The sequence below is a fragment of the Podarcis raffonei genome, chromosome 3 (genome assembly GCF_027172205.1).
Source record: "Podarcis raffonei isolate rPodRaf1 chromosome 3, rPodRaf1.pri, whole genome shotgun sequence".
Classification (NCBI taxonomy): Eukaryota; Metazoa; Chordata; class Lepidosauria; order Squamata; family Lacertidae; genus Podarcis; species Podarcis raffonei.
Genome location: NC_070604.1, coordinates 94,759 through 115,070, shown reverse-complemented (window position 1 = coordinate 115,070; position 20,312 = coordinate 94,759). Strand labels below are relative to the sequence as shown.

The 20,312-nt window shown below is 49.4% G+C and overlaps 1 protein-coding gene across 1 annotated transcript in view; it reads left to right on the top strand.

The window, feature by feature from the left end:
- The first annotated feature begins 11,936 nt into the window (after positions 1-11,936).
- The window catches only part of LOC128409814 (uncharacterized), a 68,460-nt gene continuing 60,084 nt past the window's right edge, over positions 11,937-20,312 (top strand). Inside the window, exons 1-2 of the mRNA XM_053380238.1 lie at positions 11,937-12,242; positions 18,955-19,307. Of these exons, the coding sequence (XP_053236213.1) occupies positions 18,956-19,307 (352 nt within the window). The 5' untranslated portion in view covers positions 11,937-12,242; position 18,955. The remainder of the gene's footprint in view (positions 12,243-18,954; positions 19,308-20,312) is intronic.

The window sequence follows — 20,312 nt, the reverse complement described above, 5'->3', positions numbered from 1 at the left end:
GCCTTTGTCAACCTGGTGCCCTCCAGTTGTTTTGGAATATCCGTCCAAAGCCCATCAGTCTCAGCCAGCACAACTGTATGGTGCGAGGAACAGTAGTCCTGCCCTATTCCCTGACGGGGAAATAAGAGGGGCTGAAGACCTATAGGGAGTGGGGAATGGGGCAATCCGTCATCCAGGAATGGCCCTACTGCAGCTAGGGAACCTGACAAAGCTGGTGAAAGGCACTGCTAGCTCCCTGACACTTTCCATTAGCTCTTGCTAACATTGGATGAATTTGCAAGTCACAAGAAATAGTTGATGCAAATGAGCCGCAGTTTCTCTCTGGCGCGCATTCTTCCCCCACCTCCTTTCCTCCCCAGACTTTTCCTTCTGGTTTTCCCTTGGCAACCCTTTCCTGTTTTGTGGGGGCAGTGGGGCGTCTTGCAGTAGGACCCCCTCCTAAAGTGGCTCTCTGCTATCAGCCTAGCTTCCTTCCGGGCTTGAGAATCTCCGCAGCCAGTTATTTCCTCCCAGCCTAACCTGCCTCACAGGGTCGTTTGATGATAAAATGTGGGAGAAGTTAATGACGTGCCCCATCTTGGGCTCCTCAGAGCAAAGGTGGGATATCAATGTAATGAACAAAAATGCTCCAGGGCTATTTTTTATTGCATTTTTATCCCACCTTTCCCTTCAAGGTGGTTCTCTCCCTCCTCATTCAATCTCCACAACAGCCCTGTGAGGTAGACCAGGCTGACAGGCACTGACTGACCCCCCCACCCCATGGCCAAGTGGGGATTCGAACTCTGGTCTCCCAAGGGGCAAATTGTACAGGGAATGCGTACAATGGAATTTTATGAAAGCAAAACAGTACAGTTTAATGATTTTAAAAGGTGATCAAAATCCATATAAGAGACTGTCTGTCCTCAAAGAGTACTATTTACATGGACACCCTAAAAGCTGAGTAGAGAGTCTCTCTGAACAGAAGGCTGTTGTGTACCCCAATATTATCTATAAATATAGAAAAGTCTTGGAAAACTGCTTATAATGAGTACTATTTTAGGAAGACTAAGGACAGATCGTGAAGTTGAGGCTCCAATACTTTGGCCACCTCCTGAGAAGAGAAGACTCCCTGGAAAATACCCTGATGTTGGGGAAGATGGAGGGCACAAGGAGAAGGGGACTCCAGAGGACGAGATGGTGGGACAGTGTTCTGGAAGCTACCAGCATGAGGGAGGCAGTGGGAGACAGGAGTGCCTGGCATGCTCTGGTCCAGGGGGTCACAAAGAGGCGGACATGACTAAACAACAACAACAGCAAACTAGCAGCTGGAACCTTGTCAGGAGATAGGAGGCAGATATTACCTTGGAAGGCAAGAGCTTGCTAATGAAGGGGAGTTAAAATAAGACACAGGGCAACAAGAGAATAAATGCCTTAAAAAGAAGCTTGTAAGATTTAAGATTGCTCGGAAGAGACCAAAAGGACAGAATGTACCCCCAAAGCTAATAGGGAGACCCCAACACTGAAAGAAGAGAACAGTAAGTGACTGCTCTTTAGGAAATCCTTGCGACCAAGGTCACATTCACCCAGGAAGCGAGAAAACTGGCCAACTCCGGAGGATGGAAGACCCTTTGAAGATAAGAAAGCGGCGCTGTAGAATTCCATCCTGCGTCATAAATGATGTCAGAGCAGCAGTTTTCATTGCTCCTACGTCATGAGGGGCTTGCCTTTCGAAATGGGTCCAAGGTCTGGCCTGAAGTGCATACATCGCTTCAGTCTCTCGAGATTGGAGACTAGTTGCAACTAATCAAGGGTGGCTTTCCCTCAAATCCTTGGTCATTTTGATTGGCTAAGAAATTCCATCTTCCCCCAGACCTCTGGGAGATTTGCAGCCAATGGAAGCTGTCATGCAGCGGTGAATTAATCAAGGCAGAGTCTTATTTAGAAACAGAATGAGACTTGTCTTGAGAAAATAAACTTGCTCCTAAACAGCACAGCCAAAGAGCATACAGAGTGCTCAGAGCGGCTCCTTACAGATTAACTGCGGTCCTGGGGCCACTCTGCCTTAGTTTACACAGCAGCAGCAGCAGCAGCCCAATTCCACAGACTTCTCCTGGCTGAGACACCCTCAGGCCCACAGAGCACCTGGCGACTATTTCGAGGGATGTTTAAAACAGAAATTTGAATGTTGTTTTTCTCCTGTCCTTGTTTGTGGGCACACGTGCTAAACCCTGTCTGTGGTGCCTACCCCTTTTCCCAAATGATAACACAAGAGACCAGAGTATGGGTTCAAATTGGCCACAACTTTATTGAACTTCAGAAGTGGGAAACTTGGCACAGGCCTTGGCAGGTAACCCTCTCAGCCCACCTGGCCGAGGATATGCAGGCAGTTGAGGCCCAGTGAGAGGGGACTGCAAAGCGCAAACTTACACAACATGCCCTTCCACTGACCTCGTCCAGGGAGTTTGACCTACATGCTGCCGCTATAGGGCCAGGGACTCCCAGTTTGCCCTTTAACGGGCCCTGCACGCGCCGCTGCATGGGGAGGGAGCATGAATGCATCCCCCCCAACTTGATGTTAGACTAAAGACTACCTTGCCAAGGCCTAAAACCGCCACTCGAGGCTCTAAGGGGCCTCGCCGCCAAGTCCCACAACTGAGGACCAATTAAACCCCGCAATCTATCCAGTCCCCAAGGGCTTGTCGCAAGTCGTGGAGCCAGACGTCATTGCCCAGTGGGGTCAAGTGCACCCCGTCCCCCCAGAATAGGTCAACTCTATCTGCTGTGATGGTGGGATGTGGGATAGAGAACCCACCAATTTGGTGCATGGTGTTGCGCATGGCCCTGTTAATTTTATTCACCGCATAATTGAGGCGAGAGGGATTGGAAGCCCCCCTCCAGTGAAGACGGGGTAGGAGATTGGACCAGCCGATGGTCATTGATGGATACAAGGCATGCAGGCTTTTTAGATCTGCCCTTGCAGCAAGGGTAAGGGCAATGCCTTTTTGCTCCACTAGATCGTTCTCCCCCGCATGTATAATCAAGACCCTTGGAGGATTAAGGGTCGCTGCGGCACTACGCAGCATGGGCATCAAGCTCCGCCAATGCATGCCCCGCTGGGCCATCCAATAAAAGCATACCTTGGGGTAGATGTTAAGGTTAAGGCCACAATTTTGAGACCGTGCATGATCCGCTGCCCAATGGACCATGCTGTGGCCTATCACCCAGATCTTCATGGTGGGCAAACCTGTAAGACAATTAAATTGCAAGTGATAAGGAGAAGGAGCCGGGACGAATGTAACTTTTGTAGGCTGTCAAGCGCCAGCGGCCCGGTGTCTTGATGTATGCGGGGTCCCAACCCTGTATCGCTGCTGAAGTAGCAGCCCCGATACAAAACGAGTGCCCAGAATATTCCTGGGGACTAACACTGCAAGTAGATAAGGCTTTGCGTAAAACCGCTGTGAATTGTGATCGCGTCAACGGGCACGTGTTTGAGTGAATGAAGAAAGGGCCCTTGAACTGGGGCCGGACCCTGAAGAAGTGGCGTGTGTCGCGATATGGGCAGGGGCCTGCCTGTTCCGTTGGGGACAGCGTGAGCGTGACCCCTTTCCGCAACTGGTCAGTTTTTGAGGACCGAATCTTAACATTCAACGTATGCCCAGAGAACTTGATGTCGTTGTCTGCCAATCCTGATTGCAGGGGCCCAGCCAAACACTCCCCAATGCGCATGGCACCAAAAAAGGCTAGGGAAAATGCTGCCCAAAAGAGACGCGTTTCGAAATTTGACCAGCAGATCTCTGGTAGTTTTTTCCAAATTAGATAAAGTATGTCTATGTTGATAGGCTTCCTGCCATCCTGACGAGGGGGAATGACACGCCGCCACCCAGCCAGTAACTTCTTGATGTGGAAGCTGTCACTGGGATCTGGCCAGTGACGGAATTTACAAAAGAAAGAAATAGCTGCCCTGTAAAGCATTAAAGTTTTTATGGCAAGGCCCTTGCTCTTTAGGAGCACCAAGAACTGAAGCACCTCCTCCTCAGATGCGTGCAAGGTTACAGAGCCACGAAAGCGCCCAAAGGCATCCCAGGCCCTGGAATAAGAACGTCTAGTGGAGGGTGCTATTGCTGCCAATACTCCCTGGTTTACTTCTTGCTTCCAATCTCCCACAGATCGTCTGGGAAGGCGTCTGGGGACTGGGCTGCTCCTGGTGCCAGTTCGCGGAAACGCTCCATCTGGAAACGAGACAGGGCATCAGCAATGTTATTGTTAAGGCCAGGTATGAAGCGGGCAGTGAAAGAAATATTGTGCCGCAGGCACTCCAAGACAAACAGGCGCAGGACCCTTATGACCCTCTGGGACTTTGCTGACTGCCTACCACTCTTACCACTGCTTGATTGTCAGACCAGAAACAGACCCTGGAATTCGAAAAGAGGGTTCCCCAGATGCGAATGGCGACTAGAATAGGAAAGAACTCCAGAAAGGTTAAATCCCGAGTAATGCCTGCTGCGTGCCAAGAAGATGGCCACGGCTGGGCGCACCAATGTCCCCTGAAGAACACGCCAAAGCCAAAGTGGCCAGAAGCATCAGAATGAACCTGGAACTCCTCCCCGGGGTTAAGGCACTTCTGCCAAAAAGAAACCCCATTATAATCCTGCAGGAATGCAAGCCAAACCCTCAGATCGTTCTTTATCTGCTTTGTCACCCTGATGTGATGGTGGGGGGCTACCCCCCCAGCCGTGAGCCGTGCCAGACGGGCACAAAAGGCACGGCCTGGTGCCACTACTCTACATGCAAAATTAAGATGACCCAACAGGGATTGCACCTGGCGAAGGGTGGTCTTCTTAACCCCAAGCATTGCCTCCAGCAAAACTTTCAAGGATTCCAACTTGGTTTGCGGTAGGCGTGACGACTGCCGAATTATGTCCAATTCAATACCCAAGTAGGAAAGGATAGTCGAAGGGCCCTCAGTCTTGTCAGCAGCCAGAGGTATGCCAAAGTCAGCTGCAAGGCGCATGAATGTAGCTAGGGATAGGGCACAGTTGGGGGAGTCTGGGGCCCCACTGATAAGAAAGTCATCTAAGTAATGGGTCACAAAAGGGGAACCAGATGTGGTTTTGAAGGCCCATTCAATGAATGTGCTGAAGGTTTCAAAGGCTGCGCAGGCCACAGAGCAGCCCATGGGCATAGCCTTGTCAAAGTACCAGCTATCCCTGAATTTGAATCCAAGCAGCCAAAAATCTTCAGGATGAACTGGGAGCAGCCGAAAGGCTGACTCGATGTCACATTTTGCCAATAAGGCCCCAGTGCCCAATTTCCTAATAATTTTAATGGCCACATCCAAGGATGCATATTTAACTGAACAAAGCTCCCGTGGTATGGCGTCGTTTACAGACCCACCCCTAGGATAAGAAAGGTTGTGTATCATGCAGAACTCACCAGGAAGTTTTTTGGGCACCATGCCAAGAGGGGAAACTATAAACTTTTTGAAAGGGGGGGCCGGGAAAGGGCCGGCCACCCTGCCTAAACGCCGCTCTTTTTCAATTTTGTTAAAAGCAACAAGGGGCATTTCCATTACCGAATTTTGATTAGGAGGGGTTCTGGATACCGGTGTATTGGAGACAGGGATGCAGAAGCCAAAACGAAACCCTGCTTCCAAGTAGTCGGCTGCAGTACTGTTGGGATAAGCCTGTAACAAAGGTAACATCGCGGAGAGGCGGACAGGGGTTGGGGCTAGGGTGGAAAAAACCTCATTTCCGGGAGGCAGCCTTGGCTTGCTGAGCTCCAGAGATAGAGGCTCCTGAGTCTCCCTTGGCGTCCTTGGCTCCACTCCCTGATCCTGTTTTTCGAAAACTGCGAAAAGGGGGCTTAGCCCGAAAACACTTAGTCCGTGAGTGAGGACCACCACAGCGCTCACAAGCATGGTCAAAGCGGCATCGGTCCCTGCTGCACAACCCATTATTAAATTCCCAACATTTTGATATAGCCACTGTCAGCGCTGCCCAAGGTCCCAGCTCACACAAGACCAACGCTGCTTCTTCCTCAAGTAAAAAAGTCTTTATTGAAGTTCAGTTTCACTTCCAGACGCGCAGCACGCAACGCTACGTCTATACCTTAGACCGTCGAAGTTCCATCTGAATCTCCTCCCCCCTGACACCAGTTTAAGATTCTAGCCTTACTCCACCTCTTCCTCTGTTCCTTCCTTCTCTGGGTCCTCCTGCTAGTCCGAGTCTCAGCCCTCCTAGACTCCTCTGACGCTGAGTCCCCTGACTCTTCCCCCTCCCTCCTTCGGGCTTTCGGACCTGGCTCCCAATCCGGGTTTTCTGCTGTCCCGCGCTCCTCCACATTTGAACTTGGCGCGCGTGCGCAGCCTCCCACTTTCCTTCTGACCGTTACACTTGTGTCACTGCTCCCTCTTTCGGGGAGGCGTGGTTACCCCTGACTCATCTTCTCTCCCCGCTGGAGGAGAAGCTGGTCCTGACTCATGTGACTCTCCCCCCCCCACTGTGCTCTGGTGGGGGAACTGGTCCTGATCCTCCGCTGCTCCCTTGGGAGTCCCCTCTGGTCCCTTGTTTATGGAGCGTCCCCCCTGGGACCCTCCTCGCCCTTACCATAGGCGCCCCCTTCTGGGAATCTTCTGATTCGCTGGAGAAGCTCATGGAATCTCTCGGGTCACTGTCATATTCCCCTACACTCCCCTCTGATTCCTCTCCTCCGCTCTCTATTTGCTCTCTCCCCTGCTCTTCTGCTCCTGAGCCTCTGACAGCCACCCTTTGCACTTTGGAGGGGGGTTTACCTGACTTCTCCCCAAAAGCCCTTTTTTGGAAGTTTGGGGCCACTACTTCGGACCAAAGATCATTATCCTTGATGTCCCAACGGGCCGTGGGTTCTTCAGCAGCCCTCTCACAGAACAGCTCATCGTAAGCCAAAGCCGCTGAGTCCCCTGCCATTTTTTTGGCTTTTAAGATAATGCCCAGATAGTTAGCCAAGTGCCAAGCCCTATCTGGGTAAGCAGCGGCCACCAAACCCATGTAAGAGGCGAAAGCAGCTAGCCAATTGTCAAAAGTTCTATATTGATATCCACTGCCTTCTTCTTGCGACGCGATTCAGGCTTAAACTTGGAACTACAAGAATAAGCTGGGGAGAGCAGGGCAAACAAGTCCACAAATTCCCCATTTAGAATGTGGTTGCGTATATTCTTTTTAAGCCGGATGCCAGGAGGCTGATCCGTGGTCTTGAAGTTAGATGCCCGCACCTTCCCTTTTGCATCAAGCCCATCCTCCCCACATGGTTCCTTGGCCCCAAAGGCACGGCGATGGCACCGGGTGCGACGTTCCCAAATCCAACTAGGCAGGCCAGGGGCCTTGTGGGTAGTAACCCAGTACCCTTTGCACCGTTCTTCTGACTCGCCACAGGAGGAATCACACGTACCTGAAAGATCTGAAGAATCAGAAGAGTCCCTCCTCCGACGTGTTCTGCGCAAATCAGGGCTGGAGGAGCTGTCTGATGAACTCGAAACCGGTGACCTATGCCTCGCGGGAGCGTCAACGAGGGGACTTATCTAAGTGCTCCTTAGCCCTAGCCAGGCGACGCTGCAGGATGCGGTTCTGACGCAGTAATTCCTGCACATCGTCGTCACTGGACTGGGAAGAATCGCTCTCAGCAGTGAGCTCCTCTGTGTATGCCTGCTTTTTCTTCTTAGGAAGGGCCCTGTAGGGCCTGGCATCAGAGGTGGAGGGGCCATCATCCCTCACTTTTTTCTTAGAGATAATTAACTTCATAGGTGGGACCTTCCGGCTGGAAGACAAGCCCCTTTTTTTTAATCCTGTTGGCTGCCTTTACTGCATTGCTAGGGGTACCCCTCGATGCGGCTCTTGGGGTGCCCACCCCTACGGCACCAAGAGAGTGCGAGGGGGAGCCTTCTCTTTGATCAGCAGCCACGGCTAGAGACATAATGCACCTTGAAGCAAGTCAACCACTACTAAGACCTACAAATACCTAAGTATGATGTTGTATTTGTTTTTGTTTGTTTGTTATATTAATTATAATTATTAGATTTATTTATATTTGCAATCGGAATGTTTTGGTGAAAGACAGAACCAGCCAACGTAATTGCGCACAAACGCTAAGACTGCAAAAAATAGAGACAGTTAACACACATCCTGAAGACAAACTTGGGGGAACGGGGGGGGGGGGGTGGGTGGAAGCATGACCGCCATGCGGCCTGACTTAGTCCCCCCCCCCCAATAAGGAAAAACTGAAGTGGGTTGCCCTGCAGCCCGGCGAGGCACCCCCTCCCCAGCGTGATTCAGCTCAAAAAGGTCGCCTTGTGGCCCTCTTCTGCGGATGGCAAAACAGCAGACCCGCCTAGCGGCCCAGCTGAGGCCCGCGCCACATTTTGGCCAGCAACACCAGTGGCTGGCAGCAATGCCACCCCCCCCCAGCTGCAAAACAAGCAGCCACTGGCTGCTGCCTAGCTGGGGCCTGGGCATCCCGCTCGGGTCGGTAGCAGCAGCTTCAACAAACCACAACAATAAGCCTCAACAGACAAATTAAATCATAAATCTCAACAGAGCCTCCTGGGTTTGCAGGGCCTCCTGCGGGGGTAATGCCGCCGCCCCCCCGCAGCTGAGAAAGGGACTAGGCCGCGTTTTGAGGCCTAGGCAGGCCTGTGCCGTCCTTCTGGGCTGGCAGGCAATGGCAGGGGGCAATGCCGCCCCCCGCCCCCCCGCTGCTGGGAAAAGGGGACTAGGCCTATTTGTCCACAAAACTGCTAATTTTGCTAGTTTTGCATAGTCCATTATCTCACTTATCCCTTCTTTGGAACTTCATTTTCCTTCCATTTCTGCGCATATAGAATCCTAGCTGCTGTTGTTACATATAGAAACATCTTTAACTAATTATATCGAATAGCAGGTCACCACAACCAAAAACTGCAGTATCTAGCACACCATTGCAATGATAAACTCTAAAAATATAATTGAGACAAGACATTTTAAGGAAAATTCATCAGAAACTATTCACCTTGGTTGTTGTTAGTGGCTGTGGACATGCCATAACATTACAGCACATGACTCCTTCCCCCCGGAGAATCATGGGAACTGTAGTTGACCTCTAAACACAGTGCTATAGGTCCCAGTGCAACACATGCCTGGCTTATCCTAGAGATCACTGTGTGCAAAATTTGCGGTGCCACTTGAGCCTAATATTTACCCTGCAATGCCAACCACCTTTGCCCAGGACAATGTACGACACCCTGGACTCAGCTCTTCAAAAACTATTAGAATTTGGACTAAGAAACAGGAGAGTGTTCTGGAAGGAAGGATATTTCAAAATGACTGGAAGATCAGAATTATGAAATGGGGGGAAAACTTGGAAAAAATATATTTAAAAAACTCTTCCAAAAATCCCTTTAAAAGAATCAAGTCTTTAAAAAAAAGTCCTAAAAAAGTATTTAAAAGAATCCTTTCCAAAAAATTAAGAAATTGTACAGTAGCCCCTTAGAGGTAGGTAGTTGGTCTACCTAGCTGAATCTGGGGGGGAACAAGAGAGAAGAACGCAGGAACAAGTGAAAGAAACTTTCTCCTGACAGCCAGAACATGGAAAGGCCTCCCCAAAATTTTTAGTTTGGAATGTATAATTGGCTTTATTGTTTGTATTATGATGTGGCAAGAATTGATTTGATTTGTTATCATTGGAATGTTATTAATGGAGAATTAATTTTAAAAATATTCAATCCATTAATAAGTTCTTAGTTCATCTTCGATGAAGGTTTGCCGGATCATAAATCAGCAAATATAATGTAAATAGAAAAAGAGATGAGCAAGAGGTCTCCTTTCCACTGACATCATCATTCCATCATGTTGTCATAGTGCTGTGACCTCATGTCTCCAGGGGCTTGGGAGCCCTTAGCAACGCTGGTACACAGCGACCTCCATAGAGAGTGAGTGTGTTTTCTTGTTCTCCCCAAAGTCAGTGTGGTATATTTAGTTTTAATTTGGCATTTGTGTTCCCTTTTAATAAGAATAAGAATAAGAATGAGAATTTTTTATTTGTATCCTGCCCTCCCCGGCTGAGGCTGGGCTCGGAGCGGCTAACATCATAAAAAACCCCCAGGAAGGACCTTTTAGGCAGAATTTTGTTCCAAAGCCAGAACCATTCAGCTCTTTCAGGGGCTGGCCAGGGTAAAATGTAGAAATTGGAGACAGAGGCCTGTTCAGAGCTATTTGTGGTGGTATCATTACTACCCATGGAATTCCTTACTAATTAAACGTCTCCCTGATTTCACAAGAGAAATAACCATTCTCTATATAGCTCATGTCTGGGAAAAGGTGGCATTTTCCCAAGGTCTTACCATGAGGGTGCAGTAAATGAGAATTGGCCCTAACAGCTTGCTTGGTTCCCTCCCCTGTACGTTTTAGGCTCACGTTCCCTTTTTCTCTGGGATGCGGTGCAGGCCGTGATTTGGGCTGACTTCCCAGAGAGCCTCTGTTGTAAATAAAAAATTGCCCTTTTTCCTTATGGGGTTATCCAAGAGCCCATATAGAGTCCTTACATAGGTTCCCTATTGGTAGGAGAAGATAACAGAGGCCAACCAGAGAATATTGAGAAGCAAGGCAGCTAGTAAGCTTGATCTTTATTGATCTGTTGCAACAGGGTGCTCCCCTCACCCGCAGGAGAGACGAGGAACCCAGAACAATGGTGCGCAAGGCCTTATATGGACTCTTGAAATTGCCACCCTGTAGACCAAGACCACCCCTGGAACATCATACATACATCACAGAAGGGGTGTAACCTAAGACCACCCCTCAGATACATCACACCTACATCACAGAAAAGGCGGTCTAAACAGAAATTTGATGTTGTTTTTGTCCTTGTTTATCTCCTGTTTGGCAGGTTACTTGACTGGATTGCCTGAAAAACCAAAAGGCTAGAAATTGAAAAACCAAAAGGCTAGAAATTGCCAATTGGGAAAAATTCCTACCATGCCCCTTGCGGCGACAGACCGAAGTCCATAGCAAAGTCAAAGACCTACCTAAAGCCTATTTAAAGGAGGGAGGGTGGGAAAACGTGAGGGCTAGCCGGCGAAAAGAGGGTGAGCCCCCTCTGCGCCGGCCCTAAATAGGGCAGGCCACGCCCCCCCAGCCAGCTGATTGGCTGGCTGGGGGGGGCAGACCCGGCCGGGATTCCCCTGCTCACGTGGGGTGGGCATGAAGCCCGCAACCCCACCTCCTGGGCAGGCCGGAAGTGGCTTTACTTGATTGGATTGCCTGGGGAGCCCGGCCAGTCTTTCGTAATGATAAATACTTAGTTCCTGGGATGGTCACAGACTCACCCTATTCAAACACAGACATACCCTTAAGACAGGATTTGTGAAGGAAAAGACAATGGGGAGGCTTTTCCAGTCTGACCTTGCAGAGAAAACATTTGCTCAGTTTAGGAATCAAAATGGCTTCAGGTCGGTCTTCCTGTGCTGATCTATGTATGTGCGCCTATCACACCATCCCATGAGCGGTGTGAGTTGTTCAACCGCATTCTAAATGACATACAGCATTACCAAACCAATAAACAGAATATCCAGTCAATCTTCAGTACCTATAAAAGAACTTCAGGGATAGGACCAGAAACATTAGCCTCATCCTTAGGATCAGAAGCTGAGGCTCCCACAGATGAGAGTTGTTGTTTTCAACACAACAAAGCCACTTCCGAACCTGGCGAGGAGTTGGGGTTGTGGGCTTCACGCCCACTCCATGTGCGCGGGGGCTGGTTCCAGCCCCCGTGAGACTGAGGGAATCCTGGCCGCGTCGTCAACCCAGCCAGCCAGTTGGGTGGCTGGGGGGCATAGCCTGCCCTATTTAGGGCCGGCGCGGCCGGGGCTCGCCCTCTTTTCACCTCGCCAGCCATCCCGCTTTGGTTTGTATTAAGGTTGTTTTGTCTCTTGCTTACCTTTTTTTAAGGCTGTGTATCTCAATTCCTTCGGTGATCGATTTTCACTTGGATTTACCCGCGCATCGGTGTTGTGCCTCCCATCGGATTGCCTGCCTCAAGCCCGCCCGTGTTCCAGGCAGCGGCTTCGGCAGCCAGAGCCATTTAGCTCCGGAACAGCAGGGCTGAAACCGCACTGGAAAACCCCATCGACCGGGTGTTCCCTTCTCTCTGGGTGGCTTCTCTGCAGCGGAGCTTTGCGGAACGCGGTTTGCACGTTCAGCGCCAGCCCATCGCCGTTTAGTCCTTTTACTTGGAAGCGCACAGCTCGCCCGACGGATCAGGTTTGGCTGGGGGTTTTTATTTCTAGCCACATTCGCAGGGTGGTGGGGCACCTTTAACGTTTGTGGGGGGCTTGGTGGAGCAAAAGGAGGGAGGCTTAAAAGGACACGTCTTTGTCGCTACCCCTTTGCATTTGGTACTGGCCGCGTTGCCTTTGCGTTCCAACGGTTGCTTCTTCACCATTATACCTTTCCAAGAACCTCAGCCAGACTTCCAGATCAGATTTTACCTCTTTAGATAGGCGAACCCTGTGATGGGGTGACCGCAAGCCTGCTGACAACCTCGCGAGGCGGCTGCAAAATGGGCGGCCTGGGGAAACCACTCGGCAAGCAAAGTTCAAATGGCCTAACAATGACTGAATCTGCCTGAGCGTAACTTTTCTTAGAGGGAGAAGTTGCTGAATGAGGTCCCTAAGCGCAACCAATTTTTCACTAGGAAGTTTTGAGGTTTGGGCGACTGTGTCCAACTCAATGCCTAGGTAAACCATAGTTGTAGCTGGGCCCTCCATTTTATCTGCAGCCAAAGGTACTCCCAGCTCTCCTGCTAAAGATGTGAAGGCTTCCAGAAGGGCCGAGCACTTATGCCTACTATCAGCTATGCGAATAAAGTCGTCCAAGTAGTGTGACACACCCTCAGAGCCTGTTCTAAAACGAAGCGCCCAGTCCAAAAAGGTACTAAATGCCTCAAAGGCTGCACAGGCCACTGAGCAACCCATAGGCATTGCTTTGTCTACAAAGTAAGTAAAGGTAAAGGTACCCCTGCCCGTACGGGCCAGTCGTGTCCGACTCTGGGGTTGCGCGCCCATCTCGCTTAAGAGGCCGGGGGCCAGCGCTGTCCGGAGACACTTCTGGGTCACGTGGCCAGCGTGACGAAGCTGCTCTGGTGAGCCAGCACCATTACAGCACACGGAAACGCCGTTTACCTTCCCGCTATAAAGTGGTACCTATTTATCTACTTGCACTTAAGAGTGCTTTCGAACTGCTAGGTGGGCAGGAGCTGGGACCGAACGACGGGAGCTCACCCCGCTGCGGGGATTCAAACCGCCGACCATACGATCGGCAAGTCCTAGGCGCTGAGGTTTTACCCACAGCGCCACCCGTGTCCCGTGTCTACAAAGTATGCCCCATCAAATTTAAAACCCAGCCACCGGAAATCTTCCGGGTGGACTGGCAGGAGTCAGTAAGCAGACTCTATATCACATTTCGCCAGCAACGCGCCTTTTCCAAATTTGCGAATAAGTTTAACCGCTTGGTCAAATGAGGCATACCTCACAGAGCAAAGTTCCTGAGGTATCGCATCATTGACGGACCCTCCCTTTGGGTAGGATAGGTTGTGAATCATGCGAAACTCACTGGGTGCCTTTTTGGGGACGATGCCTAATGGGGATATATGCAAACCCTCTATGGGAGGGACAGAAAAGGGGCCGGCTACCCTCCCTGCCTTAATTTCTTTAAGTATTTTCTTGCACGCCACTTCGGGCATCTCTCTAACTGATTTCTGATTTGGTGGGTCACCTGAATTGGGGGGGGGAGCAACTGGGATTCTAAAACCTAAACTAAAACCTTCCCAGAGAAATAATGCAGCTGTTCTGTTGGGATAGAGATCCAAAAGGGTTTTTAAGGCTCACTTTCCCTCTTTCTCTTTTTTTAAATAAATTTTTTATTAATTTTCCAACATATATCAAAACACAACACAACTAACAATACACAAACAAACACACATACAAACACGTATAATTTCATAACCTCTTTTTCTTAAACCTTATTTCAACGACTTCCCCATACCTCCCTTTTCTGCATCCCTGTTTTAAACTTTTCCAGCAACCCCAAATTTCAATTACAGTGGTGCCCCGCAAGACGAACGCCTCGCAAGACGAAAAACCCGCTAGACGAAAGGGTTTTCCATTTTTCGATGCGCTTTGCAAGACGAATTTCCCTATGGGCTTCCTTCGCAAGACGAAAGCCCATAGGGAAATCTCCAGGACAGCGGGGAAGCGCAGCGCGTCTTCCCCACTATCCTCGGACCTCCTCCGAAGGCTGGCGGTGGGGCAGAGAGACCTCCTCCCGCCGCCAGCCTTCGGAAGGCTCCTCCGAAGGCTGGCGGTGGGGCGGAGAGACCTCCTCCCGCCGCCAGCCTTCGGAAGGCTGCTCGGAAGGCTGGCGGCGGGAGGAGGTCTCTCCGCCCCACCGCCAGCCTTCGGAAGGCTGCTCGGAAGGCTGGCGGCGGGAGGAGGTCTCTCCGCCCCACCGCCAGCCTTCGCAAGGCTGCTCGGAAGGCTGGCGGCGGGAGGAGGTCTCTCTGCCCCACCGCCAGCCTTCGCAAGGCTGCTCGGAAGGCTGGCGGCGGGAGGAGGTCTCTCCGCCCCACCGCCAGCCTTCCGAGCAGCCTTCCGAAGGCTGGCGGTGGGGCGGAGAGACCTCCTCCCGCCGCCAGCCTTCGGAAGGCTCCCCCGAAGGCTGGCGGTGGGGCGGAGAGACCTCCTCCCCGCGCCAGCCTTCGGAAGGCTCCCTCGAAGGCTGGCGGTGGGGCGGAGAGACCTTCTCCCCGCGCCAGCCTTCGGATGGCTGTCCTGAAGACTTGTGGTGGGAGGAGGGTTTTCCTTCCCACCGCCAACATTCAGAATGCTGTTCTGAATGTTGGCGGTGGGGAGGAAAAACCCTCCTCCCACCGCAAGCCCCGGGAACAGAGGAGAAGCGCTGCGCGCCTTCCCCTCTGTTCCCGTACCTGTCCTGAAGGCTTGCAGTGGGGAGAAAAGCCCTTCTCCGCACCGCCAGCCTGGCAAGTGGTCTCCATAGGAACGCATTAATTGATTTTCAATGCATTCCTATGGGAAACCGTGCTTCGCAAGACGAAAAACTCGCAAGAAGAAAAAACTTGTGGAACGAATTAATTTCGTCTTGCGAGGCACCACTGTACTTATAATTCACTTTCTTTAATCCTTTTTCTCTTACCCAATTATTTGTCACTGCAATTCTGTTTTACATTACCCATAACATTTTAGCACTCATTAATTTTACAACAGTTCTTAAGATAAGTTTTAAATTTCTTCCAATCTTCTTCCACCGTCTCTTTTCCTTGGTCACGGATTCTGCCAGTCATCTCAGCCAGTCCCATATAGTCTATCACCTTTGTCTGCCACTCTTCCAGCGTGGGTAGTTCTTGTGTCTTCCAATACTTTGCTAAAAGAACTCTTGCTGCTGTTGTAGCATACATAAAGAACGTCCTATCTTTCCTTGACACCAATTGGCCTACCATGCCCAGGAGAAAGGCCTCTGGTTTCTTATGAAAGGTACACTTAAGTACCTTCTTAATTTCATTATAGATCATTTCCCAGAAGGCCTTGATCCTTGGGCACGTCCACCAAAGGTGGTAGAAAGTACCTTCAGTTTCCTTACATTTCCAGCATTTATTATTGGGCGTATGATAGATTTTTGCAAGCTTGACTGGGGTCATGTACCACCTACAAATCATTTTCATAATGTTCTCTCTTAAGGCATTACATGCCGTAAATTTTATACCGGTAGTCCATAACTGTTCCCAGTCAGCAAACATAATGTCATGACCAATGTCTTGTGCCCATTTAATCATAGCTGATTTAACCATCTCATCCTGTGTATTCCATTTCAACAACAAGTTATACATTCTTGACAAATTCTTAGTATTGGGTTCCAACAATTCAGTTTCTAATTTTGATCTCTCCACCTGAAAGCCGATTTTCCTGTCCTGTTTGAAAACTTCATTTATCTGGTAGTAATGAAGCCAGTCTCTTACTTTTGACTTCAATTTCTCATAGCTCTGCAATTTCACTTTTCCCTCCTCTTGTTCTATGATTTCCCAGTATTTTGGCCATTTAGATTCCATGTTAAGTTTTTTCACTTCCTTAGCTTCCATTGGTGACAACCACCTAGGGGTTTTGTTTTCCAACAAATCTTTATACCGAATCTAAACATTATATAGTGCTTTCCTAACAATATGGTTTTTGAATCCTTGATGAATTTTAACCTTGTCATACCATATATATGCATGCCAACCAAACCTATTGTTAAACCCTTCCAGATCCAAAATGTCTGTGTTCTCAAGAAGTAGCCAGTTTTTCAGCCAGCAAAAAGCCGCTGATTCATAATACAGTTTTAAGTCTGGCAGGGCAAACCCCCCTCTTTCTTTTGCATCAGTTAATATCTTAAATTTTATTCTGGGCTTTTTGCCCTGCCAGACAAATCTAGATATGTCTTTCTGCCACCTCTTGAAACAGTCCATCTTGTCCACAATCTGCAGTGTTTGAAACAAAAACAACATTCTCGGCAACACATTCATCTTAATAACAGCAATTCACTTTCCCTCTTTCTCTGGGATGCGGTGCACGCCGTGATTTGGGCTGACTTCCCAGAGAGCCATCACATGAGCGGTGTGAGTTGTTCAACCACATTCTAAATGACACACAGCATTACCAAACCAATAAACAGAATATCCAGTCAATCTTCAGTACCTATAAAAGAACTTCAGGGATAGGACCAGAAGCATTAGCCTCATCCTTAGGATCAGAAGCTGAGGCTCCCACAGATGAGTTGTTGTTTTCAACACAACAAAAGGGATGGCGTTTCACTCCTGCATCTGCTGGAGAACCGCCCCCCCTTCCAACTAACTGAAAGTACAACCTGGGAATATACACAGAAGCCCAAATGATTATTTGGAGGCGGAACAGGTACTGCTCGCAGCTGATGGGGTGCGGCTCTTCCCATGCGCCAGCTTCTTTAGAGCGGATCGGTGTCCTGAAGCGACTGTCTGTTGTCCATGCCTTCCCCTTTCTCCGGGGGGGGGGGAGAAGCCAGGGAGTGAAGGAGGTGAGGACAGGTGACCCCCCCTAGGCCCAAAGTCACCCCAGGCCTCAAAACCAAATTTCCCATTTCTCTCGTCTACAACAGCTTTTCTCTGCTCTTCTCTGCTTTCTCACAAGATGCTGCTGCATAAGCAAAAGGTTATTTTTTATCAGTACAAGAAGGCTTCAAAAAGCTAATGAATGGGCTCTGTCAATGCCAGGAATAAGCAGGTCTGGGAACTGAGTCTTATCTCATCCAGTTGCATCACATCTTGGACACACTGAACGCAAGGCTTCTCAACCCCCTTGGCTTCTCATCCCCCTTTCCTGGGAAGGGCGCCAAGAGTCCCAAGAGTCTCAGGACAGGAGCTTTCTGTTCATGCTCAGGGAAACTCATGAGGCAGGACTCCTGAGGAGGGGGAGAAGGGGGAGGGAACTGGAGGGGAATATATGCTCTGTGCAAATGGCTGTGAACTTGTGCTTGTTTATGAAGTTATCACACTAGCTCCTTCTACCAAGCCCGGATGATAGAAATAAAGCTCTTTCTCTGAAATTATCCCTTGAGTGCCTGTTTGACTCCCCTTTCCCTCTCCCGGGTGCAATGCTCTTCCCACCTGAGGGCAAAGCCTGAAAAGGCTACGGGAGTTGTGGCGTCCTCAGGCACAGAGGTTTTCCAGGTAGCTAGTCCCAGTGTCAACTTCTGCAGGCAGCGCACCTCCACCCGCACACAAGACAAGCCGCCTGCAGGAGTCGACTTCTGCAAAGTGGCCCAGCAAGGGGAGATCCTTCCAGCCAGACCTAGTCTGTCCTGGGATCCACCCAGGAGAAAACGAAAACAAAACTATTCACACAAAAGGCAGGCCTTACATCCAGGCTTTTACTGACCGTACATTAAAAGACCTTTTCACAAGAGATATTGAAGATAATAAAACACAGCACCCAGAATTAGGAAGAGATAACCAGGCTGGAATAGTAGATCATGTCAGATCATTTTCCTCCACAAATTTTACAATATTCTTCCGCGGTATCCACTTCCTCCCCCCTTGGATCTACATGAGCTTGCTATTTCCAGGTCTGTCAAATATTTGGTCATCCTTCTCACTCTGAGTAAAAAGACTTCCTCATTTCAATGTTTACAAATAAAAATACCATACCAAATACTTTGAATCATTCCCAAATTCTGTCACTATTCAGGATAATATTTCCCAGTTGCTAAATTTCCAGCAATCAAAACTGGAATATCATATTCCAGTCTTAATAGAATACCTAAAAATGACACTTTCTTATCCAGAGATTCTATTTATTTTTTAAAAATAATTTTTTATTGATTTTTCCATGGATTCTACTTCTAACAATATATCTTTAACAATTTTTCATATTTCGACCCTCCTCCCCTGGACTTCCCTCGTACTCACATTTTGTTTTATTTCCCTATTGTTCACCTTGCGTATTTGATGTTTCCCCAAAAGTTCCTCAATACATATAGTCTTATTTTTTGTTGTAGACAGTTGTGATTGTTCACTCAAACCCTGCCAATGAGTCCATTTATTTATGTTGCCTCTTCATATATGTTGTAAATGGTTCCCATTCTCTTTTAAAGTCTTTGTTGTCCTTTTCATGTAATTTTTTTGTTAGTTTTGCCGGTTCTGCATATTCCATAAGTTTCCCTTGCCATTGTTCTTTCGTTGGTATTTCTTCTGTCTTCCAAGTTTGTGCTAATAAAATTCTTGCTGCTGTTGTTGCATGCATAAATAATTTCCAATTTTCTTTTTTTACGTCTTGGTCTAAAATTCCTAGAAGGAATGTTTCTGGTTTCTTAACAAAAGTCTTTTTAAACAGTTTTTTCAATTCATTATATATCATTCCCCAATAATTACTAATCTTTTTGCATCTTGCAGGATGGCTTTTTTTCTAAAAGGAAAAAAGAAAAACAAGATCTACCCCTCATATGAGGATGAGGCCCCTGCCCTACTGCCGGCATTGGCGAAGCCTTCAACATCAGCCACAGAGGGCAGGAGGAAAGATCAAGTTGCACGCAAAAACAAGATCTACCCCTCATATGAGGACGAGGCCCCTGCCCTACTGCCGGCATTGGCAAAGCCTTCAACATCAGCGGCAGAGGCCAGACCGGCAGAGGCCAGACCCCTAGTCTTGCCAGGGCTGGTGAAGCCCCAGACCAGCAAGCAAGACCCAAGCCAGCAGCGGCCCTCAAAAAAGAAGAGCCTCGAGGACTCTGGGCCAGCGCTCCCAGGTGAGTAGGCAGAACCAGATCCCTTTTGGGTTCCCCTTGGCCTTAGACTTGGTGTTTACCTCTACGGATGTTGGTGATCTGACACTAACTAAAAGCGAAACAAAAGAAGTGCCATGGTCAGACCACTTCCTGGTGCAAGTGGACTTCTCCACGACCCTTCCCCTCTGCAGGGAGGTGGGACCGATTCGGATGGTCCAGCCCCGCTACTTAATGGATCCAACTGGTTTCCAGAGAGTGGCAGGGGATGTTTTATCCCACGTTGATGGCCTCTCAGCTGATTCCCTGGTGGCCCTTTGGAATGCGGAGATAACCAGGGCTATTGACTGTCTGGCTCCGAAGCGCCCTCTCAGATTGCATGGAGCCCGGACAGTTCCGTGGTTTTCCCCAGAGCTGAGGGCGATGAAACAATCGTTGAGACGGCTAGAGCGCTGGTGGCGGAAAACTCACTCTGAATCAGACCGGACACGGGCTAGAGCTCAATGTCGAGCCTACCAAGTGGCAATGGTGACGGCGAAGAGGGCCTTCTTCGCCGCCTCCATTGCATCTGCAGAAAAGAGCAGCAGGAGACCTTTTCAGGTGGTTTGCAATCTATCGGAACCACCTGCACCACCGGGGCATGGTAGGGACCCCAAGATCTCCTGCAATGCTTTTGCAAAGTTTTTTTTGCAGATAAAGTCACTCAGATTTAGAAGGAGGTAGACTCCACTGTGGGAGCAGGGCCAGGGTGGGAGAGTGCTAGAGTTCTGTCTAGTCCTGTTACATGGGATCAATTCCAATCTGTTACCTCCGAGGATGTGGACATGCTGCTTGGACAAGTGAAACCGACCACCTGTCTCCTTGATCCTTGCCCATCCTGGCTGATAAAAACGAGCCGGGAAGGGCTGGGCGATGGGCTCTGCGGGGTGGTGAATGCTTCTCTCTGTGAGGGAGCCTTCCCAGACCCGCAGAAAAAGGCGGTCATTAAACCGCTTCTTAAAAAAACATCTTTAGACCCAGCCAGTTTGG